At 38.2% G+C, this 24,776-nt stretch overlaps 6 protein-coding genes and 1 long non-coding RNA gene across 7 annotated transcripts; 5 read left to right on the top strand and 2 right to left on the bottom strand.

Moving 5' to 3' along the window:
- Positions 1-246: 246 nt before the first annotated feature.
- Positions 247-2,082, top strand: LOC139089651 (WD repeat-containing protein 82-like). The gene is made up of 2 exons (XM_070639234.1): positions 247-1,183; positions 1,850-2,082. Exons 1-2 carry the CDS (start codon positions 247-249, stop codon positions 2,080-2,082), a joined length of 1,170 nt encoding a protein of 389 aa, XP_070495335.1.
- A 775-nt stretch (positions 2,083-2,857) lies between these two features.
- Positions 2,858-5,959, top strand: LOC139089640 (N-acetylgalactosaminyltransferase 6-like). The gene is made up of 5 exons (XM_070639224.1): positions 2,858-3,134; positions 3,704-4,500; positions 4,557-4,669; positions 4,724-4,949; positions 5,483-5,959. Exons 1-5 carry the CDS (start codon positions 2,858-2,860, stop codon positions 5,957-5,959), a joined length of 1,890 nt encoding a protein of 629 aa, XP_070495325.1.
- A 35-nt stretch (positions 5,960-5,994) lies between these two features.
- Positions 5,995-10,063, bottom strand: LOC139091236 (uncharacterized). The gene is made up of 3 exons (XR_011544494.1): positions 9,577-10,063; positions 8,753-8,887; positions 5,995-6,562 (listed from the first exon to the last, which is right to left on the bottom strand). It is a non-coding gene; the product is annotated as an uncharacterized lncRNA (long non-coding RNA).
- Positions 10,064-11,580: 1,517 nt separating this feature from the next.
- LOC139089413 (trypsin theta-like) lies at positions 11,581-13,298 on the top strand. The gene is made up of 7 exons (XM_070638958.1): positions 11,581-11,776; positions 11,832-11,939; positions 11,999-12,255; positions 12,507-12,614; positions 12,676-12,810; positions 12,871-12,954; positions 13,118-13,298. The coding sequence occupies exons 1-4, from the start codon at positions 11,632-11,634 to the stop codon at positions 12,540-12,542; spliced, it is 546 nt and encodes a 181-aa protein (XP_070495059.1). The 5' UTR covers positions 11,581-11,631; the 3' UTR covers positions 12,543-12,614; positions 12,676-12,810; positions 12,871-12,954; positions 13,118-13,298.
- Positions 13,299-13,772: 474 nt separating this feature from the next.
- LOC139089402 (trypsin theta-like) lies at positions 13,773-15,706 on the top strand. The gene is made up of 8 exons (XM_070638945.1): positions 13,773-13,959; positions 14,341-14,394; positions 14,453-14,506; positions 14,568-14,824; positions 14,890-15,141; positions 15,206-15,340; positions 15,401-15,484; positions 15,545-15,706. Exons 1-5 carry the CDS (start codon positions 13,818-13,820, stop codon positions 14,932-14,934), a joined length of 552 nt encoding a protein of 183 aa, XP_070495046.1. The 5' UTR covers positions 13,773-13,817; the 3' UTR covers positions 14,935-15,141; positions 15,206-15,340; positions 15,401-15,484; positions 15,545-15,706.
- LOC139089630 (chymotrypsin-like) lies at positions 15,122-15,631 on the top strand. The gene is made up of 4 exons (XM_070639215.1): positions 15,122-15,141; positions 15,208-15,340; positions 15,401-15,484; positions 15,545-15,631. The coding sequence occupies exons 1-4, from the start codon at positions 15,122-15,124 to the stop codon at positions 15,629-15,631; spliced, it is 324 nt and encodes a 107-aa protein (XP_070495316.1).
- A 5,085-nt stretch (positions 15,707-20,791) lies between the features above and the next one.
- LOC139091205 (acyl-CoA Delta-9 desaturase-like) lies at positions 20,792-24,289 on the bottom strand. Its single transcript, XM_070641155.1, has 7 exons — positions 24,151-24,289; positions 23,913-24,093; positions 22,997-23,132; positions 22,551-22,937; positions 22,128-22,180; positions 21,503-21,610; positions 20,792-21,087 (listed from the first exon to the last, which is right to left on the bottom strand). The coding sequence occupies exons 1-7, from the start codon at positions 24,211-24,213 to the stop codon at positions 20,822-20,824; spliced, it is 1,194 nt and encodes a 397-aa protein (XP_070497256.1). The 5' UTR covers positions 24,214-24,289; the 3' UTR covers positions 20,792-20,821.
- Between the last annotated feature and the right edge of the window lie 487 nt (positions 24,290-24,776).

Raw genomic sequence — 24,776 nt, 5'->3', positions numbered from 1 at the left:
AGATAGTCAGCCCTACATGACCCTAAAGGTCCTAGGGTCCATTTCTTGGTATATACCTACAGCTCCTCCTACCAAGTGTAGGTACTCACCCTAATGCAATCAAAACTATTAAATCTCAATAGTTTATTAAGGAATTAATTAGAATTTTAGGGTATATTAAGCCACAATAAGCCACAAGATCATCATAGTCCATATCCAATATTGACATCAGCACCAATACCAAAGACATTCCAAAAATCCATCAAAATGTCATCAAACAACATCGAAATTGCTTCATCAACTCAAAATCAGCCTCAAATGCCTCATCATCCACAAAATTCAGTTCCAACTACACCTATCCAAAGCCCTAAATCCAGCACATCAAGTCCAGTCTACCGAGCAACTCCATCGACACCACAGCAGCCACAACATCCAGCAGAATCATCAAAAATCAGCAATTACTACCACAAACATCATGAAATTGACCATAAAATTACAGCTGATGACCTAAGGAACTTCCGTGTTGCTTACACATCCGAAATTCCAGACGAGAGCGAAATCAAGTCAATTGACTTTTGTGCCAGTGGAATGGCTGGATTGTATAATACACAAAATACAATTAGATTTATTTGGCTTGATCCAGAACGTCCTCAAGATCATGTCCTGCATGTTGCTAAGTACGGATGTGGACAGTGTCGGTTCCTTAATCCATATGATAAAGTCATTCATACATCAACAAAGTCCAATGATGATTTGAGACTTTATAATATTTGTAAAAATGGATATGACATTTATTTTAAAGGACATACAGCGGAAGTGACGGGACTTGATGTATTTCCGTTGTGGCATCGGAACTTTGTGTCAGCATCGAAAGATAATTCGGTGAAATTTTGGGATGTCCGGCATCAAAACTGTACAAAGTCAATCAGCACTAAGCCATACTCAATAATTGCATGCCATCCAAAGGAACTTCAAGTTGCTGTCGCATATCCATCTGATAAGACTTCATATATTATTGAAATTTATGATTTACGGACTGTGGATGACGATAGTCCTATAATAAGGCTTCATTTTGATGGTCAAGAATCTCAATGGAAATTAATGAAATTTTCAAATAATGGAAAATATTTAATGATCAACACGAACAGTTCCTTGACTATAATCATTGATGTAGATAGTGGAGAGATGTGCCGTCGACTATATGGTAGGTAGAATTAGGAATATTGGAATAGTATTTAGTTGGGTTCGGGTAGGAAAGGGTTGGACTGTTTTGGATGAATTTTTGGTATTTAGACATGATATCCATTCTGATGTTGATCCTTTTCCTATCCTAATGTCAATCTTCCTGCTACCCTGATGTCAATTCTTCCCTTTACCCTCATGTCACACTTCAGTCTACCCTAATGTCACCACTTACCCTACCTTGATGTCACCCTGCTCCTTACCTTGATCCCAATCTTCCCATTACTCTGATGTCAACCCTTCCTTCTACCCTGTTGCCACACCTCCCTGCTGCCACACCTCTGATGTCAATCCTTCCCATATCCAGATGACACCCCTTCCCCAACCCTAATGTCGTCCTTCCCCTTCACCTGATGTCATCAATCTCCTTATCCTAATGTCACTCCTCTCCCTACCCTGATGCCACCTTTCCACCTACTCGAATCTCCTCAATCCCTCTACCCTGATGTCTCCCTTACCCCTTATCCTGATATCAACCCTTCCCCTTAACGGTTCCATACAAATATCGCAATATTTAATATAAATACCGACGATACTGCCTAGTTTCTCAGCCTTGCCCCACACCCTACCTATAATCACTTTCCTTCTTACTCTCTTTCATTTCTAACAAAATTATCATCACTTCCAGGTTACAACAACAAATACAGACTGCCAATAGAGACATGCTTCTCACCAGATTCAAAGTTTGTTCTTGGTGGTAGTCAGGATGGAAAGGTTCACATTTGGAATCTTGAAACGCATGACAAGGATATTCTCGACAAACCAGCGACTGGATCGACAGGAAAAATTATATTCAATCCAGTATTTATGTGCTTTGCGACGGCTGGTGAAAAGTATCATTTGTGGATTGAGAAGGAGTGATGGGGGGGAAGGTTGGGATGACTGATGGGAAGTTGGGATGTTGGGGGTTGAGTGGACTGAAGGAGTTGAGTGGTCTCAAGGGTAAGAGTTGACTCAATGATTATGACGGATTCACGGATTCACGGATTCAGTTAGATTATTCACAGCGTTACATAACTAACTGATGGATGGTCCCATATTAATTCATATAAATTTTATAATTTTTAAATAAAAACTATTTTGTACAGAAAATTAATGAATTTAGAATTTTTGAGTTAATTTACAGCTTAAAGTGACAGAATTGACTGGACTCCATTTGGAAGTCCGACTCCAGTAGAGTCCGGTGTCCCATGGAGTCAGGTGTCGGATTCTCTAGTGGTGGTAATGTACGGTACAGTGCAGTATGGTACGATACGGTACACCTGGTATGGCAAAGTGGCATGACTGTCCCATACCAAATGTACACCTATCACCTGTACTGTACCATCAATTTAGAAATCTTGCCCCCAAACTGAGCAGTCCGACTTCAGAAGTCATGTCATTACTAAATCAGATAAATCGTCCATTTTTGGATTTTTTTACAGCTCATCGCAATTTCCAGCATTTATTGGCTGTTCACTAGAGTACCGCGGCATACAGGTTGTCCATTACTGCAATAATTGATAAATTCAAGCTATTTGAAGACCATAATCACGACTTTAACATAAAAGCCCCAACTTTCGTGACTCAAAAAAGCCATTTCAATCCATTTACAAATCCATATCCAAATTTCCATGTCCAACAGTCCAGTCTGATCATGTCACTCAAACGTTGTGTTGTTAAAATAAATTATTTAATATTAAAATCACTAAGAACTCCACGTGGAATATTAGTTTTAGCATGTTGGGCATTTATATTATTGATTCTAGTGTCTTATCTTATTGTGTCATTTAATAATGATCCATACAAAGTTGATAAGCCATACATTTATATAGAACCACTTAGTTCATACTTTAGATTCCGGCATGGGACAGAAAAGAGGGATTGGCATGATCGTTTACAGATTGAGAGGGAGTCAATGAGAGTTGGACCTGGTGAGTGTGTATTGGATGAAGTTTAGAGTCCGACTAAGTTGAAGACGGACTAGGATGAAGTCGGACAAAGTTGAAGTCGGACTAAGTTGAAGTCGGACTAGATTGAAGTCTGACAAGCTTGAAGTCGGACTAAGTTGAAGTCGGACTGGATTGAAGTCGGACTAAGATGAAGTCGGACTAGGATAAAGTCGGACTAGGTTGAAGTCGGACTAAGATGAAGTCGGACTAGGTTGAAGTCGGACTAGGTTAAAGTCGGACAAGGTTGGAGTCGGACTAGGTTGAAGTCGGACTATATTGAAGTCGGACTAGGTTGAAGTCGGACTAGATTGAAGTCGGACTAGGTTGTAGTCGGACTAGGTTGGAGTCGGACTAGGTTGAAGTCGGACTAGATTGAAGTCGGAATAGGTTGAAGTCGGACTAGGCCGAAGTCGGACACTGCTAGAGTCGGACACTGTTAGAGTCGGACACTTTTAGAGTCAGACCCCGTTGTTTGTCCAATTTCTCACCCAAATCCCTCAAAAATCAGTCACGACTCATTACACAACATCCACAATTCCTTCCATTTTCAGGCGAACAAGGTCACGGCGTTGAACTTAAACCCGAAGAGCTAATTGCAGCTAAAAGTATATTTGAAGAAAATAAGCACAACGGATATGTGAGTGACTTGATTGCCCGAGATCGTTCCTTACCAGACACTCGTCCAATAGGCTGTAGAACTAAATTGTACCTTAATGACCTTCCATCAGTGTCTGTGATTATTCCATTTCATAATGAAGTATTAAGCACATTGACTAGGACGATCCATAGTGTCTTTAATAGATCACCACCGGAACTGCTAAAGGAAGTGATTTTAGTCAATGACCATAGCGACAAGGAGCACTGCTACGGTCCACTTGAAAATTACATAGCTGAATATTTTGATTCCAATAAAATCAAACTGCTGGTAATGTCAAAAAGGAGTGGATTGATGTGGGCACGACTGGCTGGTGCTCGTGCTGCAACTGGCGATGTCCTCGTCTTCATGGACTGCCATACAGAAGCTAACATCAACTGGCTTCCGCCATTAATCGAGCCAATTGCTTTAAATTATAAAACTTGTGTCTGTCCATACATTGATGTGATTGATTCCAATAATTATGGATATAGTTCAACTGGAAGGGCATCCAGGGGTGTCTTCAACTGGCAGTTCTACTATCAATTTTTACCACTTCGACCTGGTGATCAGACAGATGAAACGGAACCGTTCAAGTCACCGGTCATGATGGGATGCGTTTTTGCAATATCGGCAAAATTCTTTTGGGAACTTGGTGGATATGACACGGGTATGGAGATATGGGGTGGTGAGCAGTATGAGTTGAGCTTTAAGGTAGGCTTTGTGGCAATAATTGTGAAAATTTTAGTAATTTTTAGACATTTTTTTAGGTTTGGTTGTGTCATGGAGTACAATTGGATGCGCCATGTTCCAGAGTTGGTCATTTGTATCGTCCAAGACCGTTTCTTAGTTCCATTAATACTACTTATGACTATTCACACAGGTATGGACATAAATCATCAGATTCTCAACCTTAATTTTACTTACATACCTTCAGGAACTACAAACGAGTCGCTGAGGTTTGGATGGATGAATATGCTCAAAATGTATATGAAAAGGATCCTGATGAGTGGAATTCCTTAGACTTTGGGGATGTCTCTTATATGAAAGGTATCAAGGAGAAGTTAAAATGCAAACCATTCAAATATTTCCTTGAGGTTGTCGCACCGGATATGCTTGAGAAATTTCCACCACATGAATGGGATGTGTTTGCTAGTGGAGCTGTGAGTATTGTCTATATCTACACTCGGAGTCACACTGAGTCACTCGGAGTTACTCAAAGTCACTCGGAATTATTCGGAGTCACTCGGAATTATTATGAGTAAACTCGGAGTCAGTCGGAATCACTCGGAATCACTCAAAGATCTCACGGAGTCACTCAAAAGTCTCTCGGAGTCACTCGGAATCACTTCGGAGTCACTCGGAGTCACTTGGAGATACTCGAAGTCACTCGGAGTCACTTGGAGATACTCGAAGTCACTCGGAGTCATTCGGAATCACCTCGGAGTCACTTCGGAGTCACTCGGAGTCACTCGGAATCACTCGGAATCACTTCGGAGTCACTCGGAGATACTCGAAATCACTCGGAGTCATTCGGAATCACTCGGAGTCACTTGGAGTCACTCGGAGTCACTCGGAGTCACTCGGAATCACTCGGAGTCACTTGGGAGTCACTCGGAGTCACTCGGAGTCACTCGGAGTCTTTCGGAATTATTCGGAGTCACTCGGAATTAACCCATGAACCTTTACATTCCAGATCCAAAGCAAAGCCCAACCAAACCTCTGCATCGACACAATAGGTGCCAAATATGGTCAAGCAATTGGAGTCTATTACTGCAAGACGCCCTACAACCTCACAAAAGTCAATGCACGTCAAATGTTCTTACTCAGACGACATCGTGACATTTATGTTGAATTATCGAACAATGACTGCCTTACTGTAGTCTCTAACGTCGTCTCAATATCCCGATGTCAATTTAGTCAAGGAAATCAATACTTCCGATACAATCTCGACACGCAGCAGATAATGTGTGGACCAAAAAGGGACAAGTTGTGTATGGAAGTGAATATGAGCAATAAAAATGTTGTGACTGCACATTGTGATGAGAATAAGGCTGAACAGAAGTGGAGGTGGGGATTTGTGAATACAACGATGTTGAGGAGTTGGAATGAGTATGGAAAGCCAATATTGGATATGACTGAGAATGAGGATGTGAGAAGGGAGAATTTCTGAAAATTAATATAAAAAGTCATGTGCTGCTCGGGATTTTTTGATCACAATATTTATAGTAGAATTTATATGTTAAAATAAATCAAAATAATTTTTAATACAAATGTGATTAATTTTAAGGGAATCTTATGATTTAATGCAGTGCTGTCTAAGCTGTGTGATGCGGTACCCTAGTGTATATTGCATGCAGTATATGCCTTCAATCGTGGAGCAGAGCTTGTAGTCGACTTGAATTTTGAATGAAAAGTTCTACTCAAATTGACTCGACTCCACACAAAATCTGAGTCAGGGTTGGTAAACAGGCACCTTTGACAGTCAAAAACCGTACAAAATCTTGAAAATTTGAATGGATTTTTAAGAAAAACCGTAAAAATTTCCGATTTTTGCCTGCCATAGGTGCCTGCTATGCAACTCTGATCCGAATTGACTTCAAGCTCTGCTACCAAGGTGTGACTTGACATGGAAAAGGTTGGACAGCACTGATATTAACCGAAGAGTTCTGCTCAGCATGTTATCTCAGAAATAGATCTGTGTACCATTGCAAGTTCTTAGTCGATCCTCTATTTTGCCTCTTTTCGACAATATTATATGAGTTGGGGTAGAATTCTGCAAGAAATAAGCAAATTTAGCAGTTAGACACAACCTGAGGGTAGGTATGGATCACAATTGATCAACAAATGAAGCGGCCAATGTAAGTAGAATCAAGATCCGACATTCCCTTAGTACAACTGAGATATGACGCACTTGCCATAGCCTGAAGTCACTGTGTCGTCATAAAATTAATTTTAGGTTAATTTACAAATTCAAATTTACTTAATTAAATTAAAAATATTCAAAATAGCTACGTAACAAAGGGCTTGTCTATGTTTTGTAAAATGTTACAAAATTCAAGTTTTCTTTATGCTTTTGTCACCAAATTGTCGAAGGCGAACAATATAAAGAAATCAACATAATCAAAAGAAGATGTAAAGAAGATGTAACTTGAATGCTTTTGTTATTTGATCGACAGCATATCAGACTGTGTATAGGCTGTTAATAAGTTATGGTGACTTAAATCAAGCAAAAGTCAGTTTTTTGCCAATGACTAACTCGAACGGACAACTTGACAGAATGTCTAGTCAATAACTAGAACTATGGTTGTCTAATGACATTTTCTTTGAGGAATTCCCTAAAAATTTGCCAGGTTTAGTTCTTTAGCTCTAGCTAATGACTAGACATCAGAGTTGGCAGGAATTTGAAGTTTGGACTCCATCGAGTCCCGGTTTAAATCGTTTGTTGAGTCGGAATCTACTTTTTTTTGGAGTCCGGACACCAGTGGTGGCGCCGTCATATTGGAGTCCTGCCAACTCTGCTAGACATTGTGATAAGTTGTCCACTCGGGTAATAAATAATATGAAGATGATCCCGTCCCTTGTCTATTGGAATTCAATTAGCATTTTTAATGTTTTTTTTTTGTATTAAAATTATTAATTATTTAAGTATGGATTAGCTTTTGGAAGTGATTTATTATAATTTTTTTGTTGCATTAATTGACTGTTTGTGCAAAAAAATTGTAATAAACAACTCCTTATACAACGACTAATTTGACTTCGATGTTAAAAAGTCATCGTACTCAAGTTCGAAGACCCGAAGATACCCGAAGAGACTTGAAGAGATCCGAACACCCGATGATACCCGAAGAACCGAAGAACCATTCATAGACTTGAAGAAGACCGAAGAACCGAAAATCCGAACACTCTAAGAGCCGAAGACCCGAAGACATCAAGACACGAAGCCAGACCCGAAGACCAGAAGATCCGAAGATCAAATGCCGAAGGTCCCGTGATCGAAAACCCGAAGATCGGAAAACCGAAGACCGAAGACCGAAGACTAAAGAGACCAAAGAGACCGAACACCCAAAGATTCGAAGACTCAAAACCTCGAAGACCCGAAGAAAACCGAAGACCGAAGAGTTGGTCTCGATCCCGGTTTCATTCTTAGTCTCGCTCTAGGTCCTGGTTTCGTGAAAATTTATCAAATTCCAGACTTCGACAAGCCCAACAACAATCTTCCTATAAAAAATCATATTCAGCCTCAAGCTTAAACCCAAAATAATTGCAAAGTATGATAAAAAGTAATTGATCATCCTCACTAAAATATTTCTATTTTCTGCAAGTTGATTGATTGACCAATTAGAATACAGCCATGATTAATTTTCTAAGAATCATCCAGAACGTCACGATTCTTAAGCCATATTCAAATTCCATCTAATTTAATCCACGAGTCTTCATAGTTCAATGTCAGAATTTAGACCAAAAAAAGTAGCAGATTCTCATTAGCACAAAATTCTATGACTTAATAGAGTGGTCATTAAAATTCACATGGCGTTAAAAATTCTCGGGTATAATACGCTGTTGTGACTATCGTAACATAACATTAAAAGTCGTTGTGCTATTGTGCATATCGTAGCCTTGAACTTGTACATCATATGTCGATTTGTAAGAAGAAGTTGATGCCTAAAGTATTAATTTTGGAATGTTCTAATGGATGTCTATTTATAAGTCAATTATTCTTGTTAGAATAGAGTTTGGAATTGTGCCGATGGGAATAAGCAAATGACCGCAGAGTATCAACTACTATTGGCAGTTACCAGGACGAATAACTGCCTATGGGGCTAGAGGGAATTTTGTATGAAATTCCACGGACCCCACTGGAGTCCAGACTCCCACACAAAAAAGTCGATTCCAGCCAATTCTGTACCATAGAAACCCGATTCCCAACTCTGCATAAAAATTCTGAATATAAAATTGATTTTACCTCTCCGTTGTGGTGATTGCCATGAGTCAACAGTTCCATCACTTCGTTGATAGTAAGATGTTCCTGATTGTAGATCATATTGGTAGTTGTATAGGCTCTCACCAAATATTCCACTTATCCATCTTCCGATGAATGCTGGAAATCAAATAAAATTTCTAATATAAATATCTGGTTTAATCTAATAAGACGTGAGCTAAGCTGGCTCGGTAGCGGAATGGTTTCAAACATTGTTACTTAATTATTGTGAAATCTACCAAGTGGTCATGGGTTCTAGACTCGGCAGGAGAAACCATTTGGAATGATTCTGATCCCGAGATAAACTCTAGATTTATTGAGTACAGTGGTTTGGTGAAGTCTCACTAGTTAGCTACGAAACGCCCTAGCAACTGAATAACGGTTTCATCTGCAGGTGGCCCCTTGCAAAAAACAGTTCATTGCAAGCTTAACGCTGATATGCCCAAACTCTTCAAAAAGTTATAAGCTATTTTTTGTGCGTGAATCTTGTATTTTAGATGTTCCTGGAGCTTTTATATGTACAGTACTCTAAGATTCAGTAATATCAAATACTGAATGCAGTAAATTGCCGAAGTGGTCACCTGCAGAAGATGATCATGCAAGCGACAACCATAAACCATTATCACACTGATTCTAACTGAACTGTAAGTCGATGTGTCTATATACCATTTGCTTGGACTATATTAATGCATTTTTCTCTTCAGATATCGTCTGATTATTAGGAATAGATCCAGATTGGTCCATAAATTGCAGTAAAAATCCTAGTCATTCCCTCACATCTTGAGATTCACAATATAATAACTGCTTACCTTTCCCAGAACACTGTGATAACATTAACACTAAACAGATTACAACTCCTAGGGCTATTGGTATCCTCATTTTGGTAATAAGCACTTGATGATAAGCACACAGAACACCAGTAAATAAGGTATGAAATCAAGTCTAATTTTCACTCAAATTTGCAACTTTTTATTTGATTTTTCACTAAAAACTTGAATTTTCCAATCAAAAAAATCATAAATTTTATCACCGGTCAACTGAATCGCACTTCTAGTATCAAAATCTGAAGTCTTTCTCAGACCCGCCTTGCTTTAAGTTATTTTATTCAAAACAAATCTATTTCACATGCCTCTAAGCACAACAAGCTGATTAATTTGTTTATTTAATTTGTTTATTCCGATGCAGATATTTAACTTCGTCTGTTCACATCCCATCCAACCGAAAAACTAAAACAAAATTCAAATTCACACATTTGTTAGCAGATAGAAGAAGCAAAAAGAGAAGATGAGAATTGCGTATATCCATCAATAAAGACTTTTTTGTTTTGTTTACATCTTTTTTATGTTTCTCTCAATTGGACGTAACCGGTGTCTTGTTTTGTTTTGTGATATTTGTGGAGCATTGGATGAATGAAGATGGACTGATGGTTGTTGATGGAGTTAAGATGATTCCTGGGTATTGAGTGTCTTTTAATTAGTGTCAATTGTTGTGGATTTGGATTTGCTTTGCCTTGTCCCATTGCGCCTTGTCTCCCATTGCGCCTTGTCTTCCATTGCGCATTGTCCTCCATTGCGCCTTGTTCCCAATTCTGCATTGTCTCCGATTGCGCCTTGTCTCCCTTTACGCCTCGTCCTCATTTGCGCATTGTCCCACATTGCGCTTTATCCCATTGTGCTTTGTCCCACATTGCGCCTTGTTTCCCATTGCGCCTTGTCTCCCATTGGGCCCTGTCCCACATTGCGCTTTATCCCATTGTGCTTTGTCCCACATTGCGCCTTGTTTCCCATTGCGCCTTGTCTCCCATTGGGCCCTGTCCCACATTGCGCATTGTCCTCCATTGCGCCTTGTCTTCCATTGCGCCTTGTTCCTCATTGCGCCTTGTCTTCCATTGCGCCTTTTTCCCTATTGCGCATTGTCCTCCATTGTGCCTTGTCCCTCATTGTGCCTTGTCTCCTATTGCGCCTTGTCTTCCATTGCGCATTGTCCTCCATTGCGCCTTGTTCCCAATTCTGCATTGTCTCCGATTGCGCCTTGTCTCCCTTTACGCCTCGTCCTCATTTGCGCATTGTCCCACATTGCGCTTTATCCCATTGTGCTTTGTCCCACATTGCGCCTTGTTTCCCATTGCGCCTTGTCTCCCATTGGGCCCTGTCCCACATTGCGCTTTATCCCATTGTGCTTTGTCCCACATTGCGCCTTGTTTCCCATTGCGCCTTGTCTCCCATTGCGCCTTGTCCCACATTGCGCATTGTCCTCCATTGCGCCTTGTCTTCCATTGCGCCTTGTTCCTCATTGCGCCTTGTCTTCCATTGCGCCTTTTTCCCTATTGCGCATTGTCCTCCATTGTGCCTTGTCCCTCATTGTGCCTTGTCTCCTATTGCGCCTTGTCCCCCATTGCGCATTGTCTCATATTGCGCCTTGTCCCCCATTGCGCCTTGTCCTCCATTGCGCATTGTTCCCTATTGTCTCTTGTCCTGTCCATTGTGGCTTGCCCTGTTGCCTTGCTCATTCCCTTAAAAGCACTCAAAATTGAACTCATTTAACCAGCAACGTCACGTAAAAACCCAAAAGTCTTCAAGAACCCAAATCACACAATCTCGATATCTCAATGTCATTAATCCCTTCCCTTTGTTTACTGTATTGTCATCTTATACTCAACTTATACTCAAAAAAAATCAATCCATAAATAGTCGTAGCTATCAAGCAAGTCAATACTGATTACCAATGTAATCTCTACGCAGCAATGTCATTATCATCAAAAAAAAAAGTCAAGTGTCTGATTTTTATTTTTGGGGATGTAATAAAACTCAATTGGAACTGACTTGGACTTTTTAGTCTAATTCAAAAGTTTGAACGAAGCTGAAATGAAATTTTTGGTAATTTTTGTTGTTGCATTTTTGGCTACAGTCAGTCATGGACGTTATGTTGAGGAGGAATTGGTAGCGACACCATGGATGGATAGAGTGTGGCTTGATGAGAGAGAAGGACGAATTTTCCGTGGTGAACCTGGTAAGTATTTGGCGGACATTAAGCTATGACTGGAACTAACTTGACACATTTACAGCTGAGATCGCTGACTTCCCATACCAACTTGCATATCTTGACTTGACACGTGGTGGCTTCCGTTGTGGTGCATCAGCTATTGGTCAACATTGGGCATTGACTGCTGCTCGTAAGTTGTTCCTTAATTGACACAATTTGGTACACAAATTCACTTCCAATAATGTCTAGACTGTCTCCAAACCAACACACCTGCCGTTTCACTTCAACTTCGTGGTGGATCCACAAACCGTAACACTGGTGGATTCCTCTTCAATGTTCAGGCATACTGGATGCATCCAAGTTATAATACACGTCTTGAATATGATATTGGTATCATGAGAACACCTGACAATTCACCAATTGTTGGTACAAATGTTGCTCATATTCCATTGCCACCAGTTTGTCCTGATACACAAGTTTGCTGTGGTGTATGTGCTGGAGTGCCTGTGAGTAGCTTTGAGGGAGATTGATTGGGAGTTATGGGATGGAATGGGGGATTAATTGGGGTTGTGGACATTATGAGTCTATTTTAATGATTTATGGACCAGAATTTGGAGTTCGTGGCTAAAATTGAAGACCCAAGGGATGGGGTGGGGGGTCCTTGAGGGTTACGAAATTTCCGAATGTTCCCTAAATCATGACATTTAATGAACAATTCCTGATAAATTTAATCAATTTTTTTATTGCTAATTTTCAGATGCTTGTTACTGGTAAGTACCGTACTCAACATTAGATCCTCTTAGGTCTGATTTTCTAATAATTTCCTTCCTCTTCCCAAAATTCACTGCCAACCACAGGATGGGGTGTAAGTACAAAAACCTTATTCAACTCTTATCACTTCCCTAACTCAATTTACATATCCACAGTCAACAGAAAATGGAGCAACAACAACATTGAGACAACTTACAGCACCCGTACACGAATGGAATGACTGTATGAGAATTTGGAATAGAAATGGACCAAGTTTCGTCTGTAAAGCTGTTATTGATGGACGTGATACAGTAAGGAAATTAATTTTAAGCCTTAAATGTCCAAAAATTAACAAATTTTTGTCATTACAGTGCGGCGGTGACTCTGGAAGTCCATTGGTAGTTGGAACTGGTGCAAATAGAGTTCAAGTTGCTCTTGTCAGCTTCGGAACTTCGGTAAGTTGTTTGGTATTATTTGGAGTTGGTGGAAAATATGCATTGGATGGAGCTTATGCATAGTTTTAAGGCTGTAGACCTTCATCTTTGTCTGCATGCCGACCAATTGCTCATCCTTAATCCAACTCAATATTCTAAATTTTTTCCAATTCAATCAATTTAGGTCTGCGGATCTGGATCACCATCAGTCAACATCAGAATTGAACATGGTGGTGTGAGAAACTGGATCACATCACACAGTGGCATCTAAGTTATGGATGGCACTAAATTTGACTAAATCTAATTGTGTAATTCTTGCAAATTATGATAGAAATAAATGCGATTGAGGATTAAAAAATTGAGAATTGTTTGACTTTATATGCTTAAGGATATTGAGGGTATGGAGGGTATCTGAAGGTATCTGAAGGTATCTGAAGGTATCTGAAGGTATCTGAGGGTATCTGAAGGTATCTGAAGGTATCTGAAGGTATCTGAAGGTATCTGAAGGTATCTGAAGGTATCTGAAGGTATCTGAAGGTATCTGAAGGTATCTGAAGGTATCTGAAGGTATCTGAAGGTATCTGAAGGTATCTGAAGGTATCTGAAGGTATCTGAGGTTATTGACTGCCCCGAGGGTATCGACTGTCCTGAGGGTACCCAACTATCACCTCCTTTGTTTATGATATAGCCAAAAAATGTCTATCCTCTAAAAATAACCAGCCATTATCAGTAGCTTCTTGATAATTATAATCTCCATCAACTTCAAGTGCCCCACTATCACCTGATTTGATTGATTTACAGCTCTATTCCTCGAATTTCCTTATAATTCGACCAATTTCACATTAAACCTTTCAGTCATTACCAAAACATTGAGCAAAGCTGAAATGAAATTTTTGGTGATTTTTATTGTTGCATTTTTGGCAACTGCCAATGGTCGATTTGTACAAGATGAGCTAGTGCCGACTAGATGGATGGACAGAGTCATTCCGGATGATGCTAATGAGAGAATTTTTGGTGGAGAGCCAGGTATGAGATTTTTGGGGGATTTGGGGATTTTGTGATTTTTTGGGGATTTATGAGGTAGATTGGGGTTAGGGGGGACTGAGTTTTGGAAGGGTAGGCACATGAAGCTCTGGTGTTTTGGGTACCAATGCATATTAAGTCATTAGATCAGTGAAGTGGCATATTAAGTGTGATAGGCTGCATGTAGGGTTTGGGCATGTACCCTTAGGGTACGTAGCCTAACGGTAGATAGCCTAAGGGTAGATAGCCTAAGGATAGGTAGCCTATGAGTAGGTAAACCTGCAACCAATGCTATAATACCCAATAAGCTAGTCCCAGACCAATTCTACCCCAAATATTGATGCATTTAATACCAAAACCTAATTGACACTTCCTTCCACATAGCTGAAATTGCTGACTTCCCATACATGATTGCATACCTTGATTTAACTCGTGGTGGTAAGTAATAACTCATTTCAAATCCATATTAGACCTACTAATCAACCCTCAAATTTAGGATTCCGCTGTGGTTCATCTGCAATCGCTTCACATTGGGTTCTTACTGCTGCTCGTAAGTTATATCCTCAATCTCAATAATTTCCATCAATTTTCAACCATTTTAACCCCTTTAGACTGCTTGGAAATCATGACACCCGTCAATCAACTCCAACTTCGTGGTGGATCAACATTACGCAATACTGGCGGTGTCCTGTTCAATGTTCAGGCATACTGGATGCATCCAAGTTATAATGCACGACTTGAGTATGATATTGGTCTTGTTAGGACACCTGACAATTCACCAATTGTTGGTACAAATATTGCCTTCATTCCATTGCCGCCAATTTGTCCTGATACGCAAGTTTGCTGTGATGTCTGTGCTGGAGTGTCTGTAAGTGACTTGGTTGAGTGATTTTGTGGAGTTTGAAATATTAATTGTGGATTTTTTGTGTTTAGTTGCTTGTTTCTGGTAAGTTTTTGGGAATATTTTTTGTATTTTAGTGGATTTAGAAGTTGTAGCTGGATATTTGCATGCTTTTGAGTGTCATTTGAGTACGGAGATGCTGCGTCATAGGAATCTTACGTCTGATTGTTGACATAGCTACGTAGCAGTGAACATAATGTGCTGATCAAGTTCAATTCCAACAATTTAACTCATTTTTGAATTTTTCTTCCTATACAACCTGTCATGGACATGCAGGATGGGGTGTAAGTACCCAAAATTCAAATTTATAATCAAAATTCCTCAATTTTCCCCAATTTTGCACCTCAGAGAACACCAGAAGGATCATCAAACTCCCTAAATCAACTTACAGCACCCGTACACGAATGGAATGACTGTATGAGAATTTGGAATAGAAATGGACCAAGTTTCGTCTGTAAGGCTGTTATTGATGGACGTGATACAGTAAGGAAATGAATTTTGTGCCTTAAATCCCCAAAAATTAACAAATTTATCCAATTATAGTGCAGTGGTGACTCTGGAAGTCCATTGGTAATTGGCACCGGCGCTAATAGAGTTCAAGTTGCTGTTGTCAGTTTTGGAACTTCCGTAAGTTTGGCATTTAATTGCTTATCATTGAAAAATTAACTTAATTTTGACTCCTTTAAGGTCTGCGGAGCTGGATCACCATCAGTCAACATTAGAGTTGAACATGGACCAGTCAGGAACTGGATAACATCACATGTTGGCATATAAATTGACATTAAGGCACACAATTTATTGTAATTGATGATTTATGAGTAAATAAATATTTTTTTATTGACACTTGAAGCACTTTTTATGGCTGGAAATTCCTTCTGTGTTTTTGTGTGCCAAAATTGTTACTTGATATCAGCTAATTGGATGTTAATAATAATGTGATAAGGAGTGAATGAAAGTGATTAAAGTGAGAATGTTTAGAGGCTGATAATAGTGGGTTTCTGATTGAGACACATTGAGTTATTTTGCATGCATCTGACTTCCAAAAAGGACAATTTAATAAGAACCAGGGGTGTAGCCAAGTAGACCGGGGTAGCAATTTAAGTGCGACAGTTGATATGGAATTGCACCAAGAAATCATAGCAGAATAAAGTCTTGCAAAAAGGGGATGTAGGTGTTTGATCTCTAGATCAGGGGCGTAGCCAGAGAGAGTGGATTAAGGCATTATGGGCAAGAACAACGACCCTGCTCTAGACTCCCTGAATACGCATCTGATAAGAACCTGACGGTACCTCCAGCTGGCACTTTGAAGCATCTAAAAAGTGTCTAAAAATCATTCAAAATTAGCCTTAAATTCACACTGCCTTAGTACATACATGTAGCATGCGCATGTGTCATTCGCATATATTCCGGTATTGTTGCATGCATGCACATGTGGATGAGACCCTTAAAAACCACAACCTAGAGCAATATTTCTTTAAATCCAAATTTATTCCGAAAATTTCAGGTCTCTTTGCTTACTTTTTAGCAATTTCCATCAATTATGACCTCAAGCCAGTTAGACACTGATTCACATTACTTAACAAAATCACTGCCGTGCGTCATTTGATCATCTAACGATGTCCATAACTAAATCAATTAAAATTATCATCAAATTTTAATTCTGATTAATTAAGATTGTAGTTCCGATAATTTCCCAAAAAGTATATAAATCATCATCACGTCCACAGTCAAATTAGAATAGTCAAGTGACGGTCTTTGGACACACCAAGAAGCTATGCAGCTGTTCATACAAATTGTTCTCATCAGCTTGATGGCACTTTCCACATTCGGAATCGATTTGAAGGTTTTAAGCTTGGAAAAATGTTATGGAAATGAAAAGTTTTTGGTGATTGAAAAATGTGAGATTTTGGACGACAATTTGTTTGAGGTCAAAGCTTATTTGGTGTCGCATGTGGACACGATTATTGTAAGTTTTGAATTTTTGAGTGTTTAGCTTAAAGTCGACTTGAATTTTGTATGAAAAAGTGGAATTAAGTCGATTTTGAGCTTTGGTTGACATTTTGTCAATTTTTGACAATTGTGCAAGACTTGACAGCAGGCTGACATCGAGTTCTAAGGTATTTGGATGGCATCATGCAGATGTGGCACTTGACCATGCTGAGGACATCATTATAAGGTGTTAATATGATGGAAAGACCCAAAATTAGCTTGAATTCTAAATTCTGGACACAAAAAGATCCAAAAAGGGCCTTCATATTGAATTCCTACCTATTCTGAGTATCCCATACCAATACCTGACACCTCAACCCCTAAAAAATCCAAATTCCAACACATACCCCAAATTAACCTAAAAATCTCCTAATTCCAGTTCAAACCGCGCGTCTCCAAACTCGACAAGAACAAAAAGTTCCGTGAACTTTTCAAAAATGCCCCAGCCGTTGATTGGTGTAAAATAGCCCACAAGAACTCCAGATTACCATCAAATCCACTAACAGCAATAGCAGTTATGTTGGTTAAATCAAAATTTCCGGAACTTAACAAGCCATGTCCATGGAGTCCATTTGCAATTGAACATGGAAATTTAAGTATTGGATATAAAGTGCTGACAATAATACCGAATGGAATTTATAAGGCTGTACTTGTGGCTGAGAGTAAGGAACGTGAAAATTATGCTGAAGTTGCGTTTACTTTTGAAATTTATTAAATGATTGGATTTGGAGTTGGGAGGGGTCTATGAAGAAGGATGGGCTGCAAATGGAAGTGGAAGCAGCCAGCCAAGTCTTGATTAATTTGATGATTTTAAGAAATTTTGGATAAAATTGAAAATATTAATAAAAAAAATTAATTTGTATTCAAATATTTTGCATTTTGACTGTTTATCGGGGAATATTCGGAAGTTAGGTAACACTAGGAGTGGCTAAATGAGGGTTGGGGGTTTGGCATGCACCCTACCGCACCCCAATACCCCCTTGAGTCCTGAATATGCCTCCGTCTATTAGATGGGACCATAATAGACCATCAGCAGCCTATACCAATATTTTCATATAATAATCCACACATCCAATGCCGTTCCAACTAAAATTAACGACTTTTTCATCCTCAAAAATTAAATCTACATTTTTTTTATTATTGCGTAGTTTTATTAACAATCAGTTCCAAAATAAACAAAAATTTTGAATTTCACTGATTAAATTAAATTCACAATCACAATCTTGTGTCACTACCAGCTGCATATCCAGCATAAATCCAATTTCATCTGCTGTCAATCAACAACAATGAGTCACTCAAATTTATCAGCCATTCCACAAGAAATTTTACTACAAATTTTCTCATATTTACCGTCATCAGACCTAATATCCCTAAGTGAGACATGCAGGACATTCCATTGTGCCATCAACAGCTGCAATGCCTTAATGAAAAAATTTAAAATTTTCATATTTGACCACAAAAAAAGCCTCAATTGGACACCGACGAGGATATACACAAAAATATCCATTGACAGTCAAAGTTTTGAGGACTTTTTGGATATTTTTGAGTATGTTGGACATGATTTAGAGACATTGGAGATCCGGTACAGCTCATTTGACTTGAAAATATTGAGGAAAGTGCTGTTGCTGTGCCAAAATGTCAAGGAACTTTACATGCAGGCTATAAGCCTGACTGTCTACCTGTCAGATGAGCTATATCCAATGCCAAGCTTAAAGCTGACAAAATTTCACTTCCTGAACATTGAACCGGAGTCAATTGATGTCCTTAAAATATTCCATGACTCCTCAATTCTGGACATGGAACTGATTGGCAACTTTAAGCATCCACAAGTCCTTAAATCATTTTTATCATCACAAACTGACTTAAGGCGGTTCCAGCTACATAATCAGCTTGATGTGTTCCTGCTGTTTGATGACAATCTCCTATCAAGTCCAAATTTTAAGCTACAGGAACTGAAGCTTAACAACTTTGACCTTTATACGCAACTTCCATTTTTTAGCAATTTCATCCGCAGTCAGGCTGACTCGTTGGAAGTATTCGAGACAAATCAATGGAAAGTCTTCAACTTACTTGGAAGTTTAAGGAACTTGAAGACGGTGACAATACCGTCCATGAGATTCACAAATCCCGAGCCATTCAGGTCCGTCGAGAATCTCACAATTAATGTGGACGTCAGTGAAGGTTGGGCACGTCAGTTCCCGAATGTTAAGCATCTCAAGCTCCACCAGATGTCTGATTATGACTACAACACAACAGCAGAAGCTCAAACATTCAGTTCCTTAGAGGAACTTGAGATTCAGTACAATACAGTCGTGGACCTGAACATTCCGACTGTCAAAAGACTTAAGCTGTGCTATTTGGCTAAATTAGAGGCTGGACGTCCATTTGACTATGAAAATTGTAAGAAACTTGAGGAATTGACTATAATTCGATGCTGTGATGCTGAATGGATTGGTGACTATTTGGAACGTGATGACACAAAGTTGAAGCTGTTGACAATTCAAGGAACTAAATTGACTGAAAAATGCATGAAAATTATTGAAAAAAATCGTCAAAAAATTGAAAATTTGGAAATATTTTAAGAAGCTTTTAAAGTTTATAAAGCTGCACTGACATTGAAATTTGAATATTTTATGACCGTTAATAATAATTAGGCAATGTAGCTTGATGTGTGTCTGTTGTTGGATGGAACTTTGTAATGTGGATTTTTATGATTTATTAAAGAATTTATTTGAGTATTTTTTTGTGGATTTGTCATTGAATTTTGGGATGAATTATTGGCTATTTTCGTTATAATTGAGAGATTCTGTTGTTGAGGCACTTCAAATGGTGTTGGAATTCTTGACAAAGACTCAAACTGTAGACACCTAACAGAAAATGACCATGCACACTTGCATGAACAACAAGTGCAGTGCTTCTACTTAAGGTGCTCAAGAATGTCATGGATATGCATGACATAAGTGAAATATGTATGTAGACATGAATTCTTGGATGTACCTTAATATAGGTCAATTCAGTTGGTCAGTGCAATTATTAATTTTCAATTAGCACATCCGACAAAAATGCAGAATAGAAAATTTTCAACAAATTTGGCTAATAGACAACTCAATTACCTTCTATTAGATGTCTCTAGTCATGTGTATGGATTTAAAAATTTGTGGTTTTGAGTTATTTTGATGGAAAGGCTTTAATGGATTTAATTGCTTTAAATTCTCTTGGATTTGTTGCAATTTTAGGTAAAGCAAGTTTAGTTATTTGGATTTTGACATTATTTTGAACAAATCTTCATACATACTTGTTGCTTACATACATAGTTGCTTTATTTCATTATAGTAGAAAATACTTTGTGAAAACCAGTGAAATTATCCAAGAATACATGCTTGCCCTTAAATTAGCAAATAGCATGTTTCATGTTACAGAAAGACAATTAAACGTTCAAAAAATACGGCTTCATTAATTCGTGTTTCTGTATTTATTGCTGAATTCGGATTGAATCAGGGACCATGCTAGGAACACGCTGGTCTAGTGTCGGAAAAGGGTTGCTAGGGTGGGTTTTGTAATCAAAACGTGCTCCTTCTTGCAATTTGCTGTGGTTTTCCATAATAAAAATCCTAAATTTTAATGATTCGTACATAAAATTTCAAAGTCTCTTAATTAAGTTCGCCGTATAACTTGAGATAAAGGATTCCCGATGAGGAGACCGAGATCGAGTCTTTCCGGGTAGTTTCAGACTGACTCGATCGGTTACTCGATCATTAACATATACATTAACAAGCTGAAGCTTAAAAAAATTACAAAATTTTTCAAAGAACAACCAAAAAAAATACAAAAAATCTCTCAAATTTCATTATGAAAAAAAATTTCAATTTTATTCATAAAAATCCATAAATTATTCAAAATTACTCTAATTAAAATAAATTTAATAAAATATCTAAAATAGTTTTCCATTGGGAATGAGTTTAAGCCTTAAAATCCTCAATCAACATGCGGATTCAATACTTTAATACAGTTCTTATCCTCCTGACTCATCATTGCATCTTCATAGCCCCAAACAAGCCCATCCGATCCATGAATCATGTTGCCATTCTCATCAATTGTCTTTTTTAAGACAAAATCTTTAATCAGTTCCTCATCTGACTTTTGTTTTAGTTCCTTTGAGAATCTATGACTTCCATCGCCTGTCCTGCATACACGTTTTCGTATCATATCGACTGAGACTGTCTTGAGATTGTGTGCCCAACCTGTGGATTAGAATTTGATTTAGAATAGCATAAATTGGTCCAAAATCCGGTATTTGACTGATGTGACTTGATGTCGGACTCAGTTTTGAATCTAGCAGCATGTCAGGGTCATGACAATCTGCTTCCGAATTTTAGATCATTTAACCGACTTGCAAGAACTGAATTGAGGTAAATTAATGCTCAATTAGAGCTACAAAGCACCCCGGAAAACACAAACCATAGAAATTCCAACAAAATCCAGTACAAAGCCTGCAAGACTCAATCCTAAGGCTGTACTCGTTTGTATCTATCAAAATTCAGCCCCAGACCATCATCGCCTTTACTACAGCACGTGTCAGTCTGGTTTATAGCCGTTTACAGATCTGGTATTGCTTTAAACTCAAATATCAACATTTTGACAGTTCAAAGTACTTACCAATCCATGCAAAGAAGTCAATGAATGCTGTTGTTAAGTTGAATGTATAAAATGACAATTCAGAAGTTTTGTAGTCATATGGGAACACGTGATGATAGTTATGCCATCCTGTTAGGTATTGAGAATGATTTTAGTGAAGTATGGATGTAAAGAAGTCAGGGGAATAGCCTGAGGGGGTCATTAAGGGGTACAAGTCCCCTTAGAGAATTGAAAAACCCAGAGTGTGGCTTTCTCAAAGACAACCGTTAATTTTTCTTCAAAAAAATATTTCTTGTCGTTAATATTCAAATATTTTTTGACCGTTAAAATTCAAAATTCAAATATTTTTTGATCGTTAAAATTCAAAATTCAAATATTTTTGAACCGTTAAAATTCGAAATTCAAGTTAACTCTGGAAAAACCGTTTATTTTGTAACGTTTTTCTAAATTTTGAATTTTTCTTTTGCTTTTTTTAAAAAATTTAAAAAAAACCGCTAGAAAATTTGAATTTCTGGCTACACCCCTGAAGATACCCGAGCAGAACAAGCTGTAATCAGTCGACACTATATTTAGTGTTCAATTTTACAAAGCAACGCTTATCGGTCAACCAATCTCAATCTGTTCCACTCGGGGTGCTTGTTCTTACCTTCTCCAATTGCTAAGAACCCTACAAGGTAGCTGTCGGATGGAGAAATGTTCCTGTCAAAATTGAATTCAAGTGTTAGATTGAGTGGCATTGGTCAAAATTTTGAGTATGCAGTCTTAAGACTCAGGAAGGTCTTGTTTGTAGGTTAATATACCCTAACAGGCAAAGAGCATGTGATGAGGCTCTCACCTAATATCAGCCTGATCACCTAATATCAGAGTTGGAAAACAGGTGTCTGTGACAGGCAAAAACCGTACAATTTCTTGATAATTTATAAAATTTTACAAGAAAAACCATACAAATTACCAAGAAATTGTAAGGTTTTTGACTGTCATAGGCACCTGTTTTGCAACTCTACCTAATATGCTCTTATGACCACGCTCTTTGCCTGCTAGGGATGAATTGTCCCATCCATCTACTTACTGATCAAACGGCTTCATTCCATATGTATGTGCAGCACTATTAATCAGCCACGTAATATGCAATGTAAGTACATATCTGAAGATTCCAACAAACAAGAACGACGCCCAGAACGATTCATTCCAAAAATAGCACGGAATGAAGACTGGAATAACAATCGATGCCAAAAACATGATCGGCAGGAAGTGACGATGCTGGAACATGACATATTTATCAGCTTCTAAATCAGCCATTGATACACGACTGCCAAATTTAAAGACGTCTGGATGTTTTTTGCACAACAGCCAACCCATGTGTGAGAAGAAGAAGCCACGACGGACATTGTGTGGATCGGCATTTGTGTCGGTGTATTTGTGGTGTACGCGATGATCTCGGGACCATTCGTAGGCACTGGAATTGAGTGGGATTTTGAGGTTATTTTTGAGGTTATGTGGAATTGACAATTTTACCTATTTTGGAATGAAATTGATTGAAAAAACAGCAATAGAATCTTTAAGGCTGTATTTGTTTTGTATGAATTATGTGAGAATAATCGATGTGCACCGGCAGTCACTCCAAAGCCACTCATGAAGGCATAGAGGATAGCTGTAAATTGAGGGAAATAAATGTGATTAATTTTAGGGTTAAAATGGATGTTTTTTGAGATTTTTTAGACAATTAAAGGCCTAAATGTTTGCCGTGGTGATCAGGTGTGTCGTATCTAGGTGTACCGCGGCACACTGTTTGAGCAACACTGCAGTAAGTTCGTCAGCTTAAAAAATTAGTGGTAATTATGGGAATTTTGCTGATTTTTGTCAGCTTTTAGATCAGCTTTTCATATTTTGGTCTAATTTGTCGATGGAACTTGACAATCTATCATATTAGAGGATTTGGGTAGCCAAAAGGCGATTACAAGCGAGTCAGGCGGGTATGCGGATCCCTATCAAATGCCACAATATTTAAACCTACAGGTTATAGTGGAATTTGAACCACTTGACACCTATCGGACCTTATGACTATTCCTACTCAACCTCATGCTATATATTGTCATATCAACACCTAGAACCAGAGTTGCAATCTGTGCGTTGTCCGTAAAAGGCAATGGCTAAATCTATGACAGATCTGTTATCTGTGCATGTCACAGGCACCTTTTTTTGCAACTCTGCGGCTAGAACTCCAACAGTTCCATCAAAACATCAAAATGACATCAACAAAACCACAAAATACTACAAAGTTTTAGCTCATCTGCCTTATTAAGCTTCAAAAGACACTCAAACCACATGCATTGAATATAAATTACAAGTTCATCATTTGCAAACTTATAAATCAGACAAGACTGACTGAATTGACAGTAATATGAGTGTATATAGTGTGTCTATAACTTACCAAACATTATTGTCTCCCATTTCTTGTCAACAAAAAAATTTACAATACATAAAATGTGTAGAATTGCAAAAATGATAATATTTCGCCAAACAAGTTCCATCGTGTACTCAGGACCCGGAAGATTTGCAGGAAATTCTCGTGACTCGTTAATCACATTTAATGAATTTTTATCGCATACAGTCTGTTGAATATTAATTAAATTTACTTAATTGGATGAACAAAAAAACTTAAAACTTACATTTTTAAAAGACTCAACATTTTCAGCTACGGCTGTGACTTCTTCTTTTGGATTTGGAGTCATTATTGGAATTGTTGTGGAATGTGCTGTTGTGAATTTGTAAATGATGAGAATGAAAGTGGATTTTGATGACTTTTTATAGGCTGAAAAATTGAATGAAAGGATGGGATTAAGAATTAAGAATAATAGGAACAATTAAGAGTCATTTGGATGAAAGAAAGTAAGTAAGTAAATATCATTAAGCACCACAGATTAACAAGGGTATTAATTTGACAATATAATGATAGAATATTGGATTAAATCAATAAAAAGAACTAAGAAAAACATGGAATTAATTATTAATCAATTAAAAAATTGTCAACAATGCAGTTGTGCACAACCTTGTATTTTTCTAGGGACACCTTAGTCATAATCATTAACCGAAATTGCATTTGTCATAGAACTCATGGCATTTTTAACAATATTTGATTGTGCTGCAGCACACAGGTTGCTCACCACTGCTTTCGAATAAGGAATGCCTTTCTTGAATACCACAAGTCAGATAATCGATCGACAATCCTATCACCGTCAGTGTGACTAAGACTTAGAGTCGGCAGGACTACAATTTGGAGGCGACTTTATTAGAG

This window comes from Chironomus tepperi, unplaced genomic scaffold (assembly GCF_022539635.2).
Source record: "Chironomus tepperi strain 1889 unplaced genomic scaffold, CSIRO-AGI_Ctep_v1 contig_13, whole genome shotgun sequence".
Taxonomy (NCBI): domain Eukaryota; kingdom Metazoa; phylum Arthropoda; class Insecta; order Diptera; family Chironomidae; genus Chironomus; species Chironomus tepperi.
Note: the sequence above shows the minus strand (reverse complement) of the source record. Positions and strands in the feature narration are given on the sequence as shown.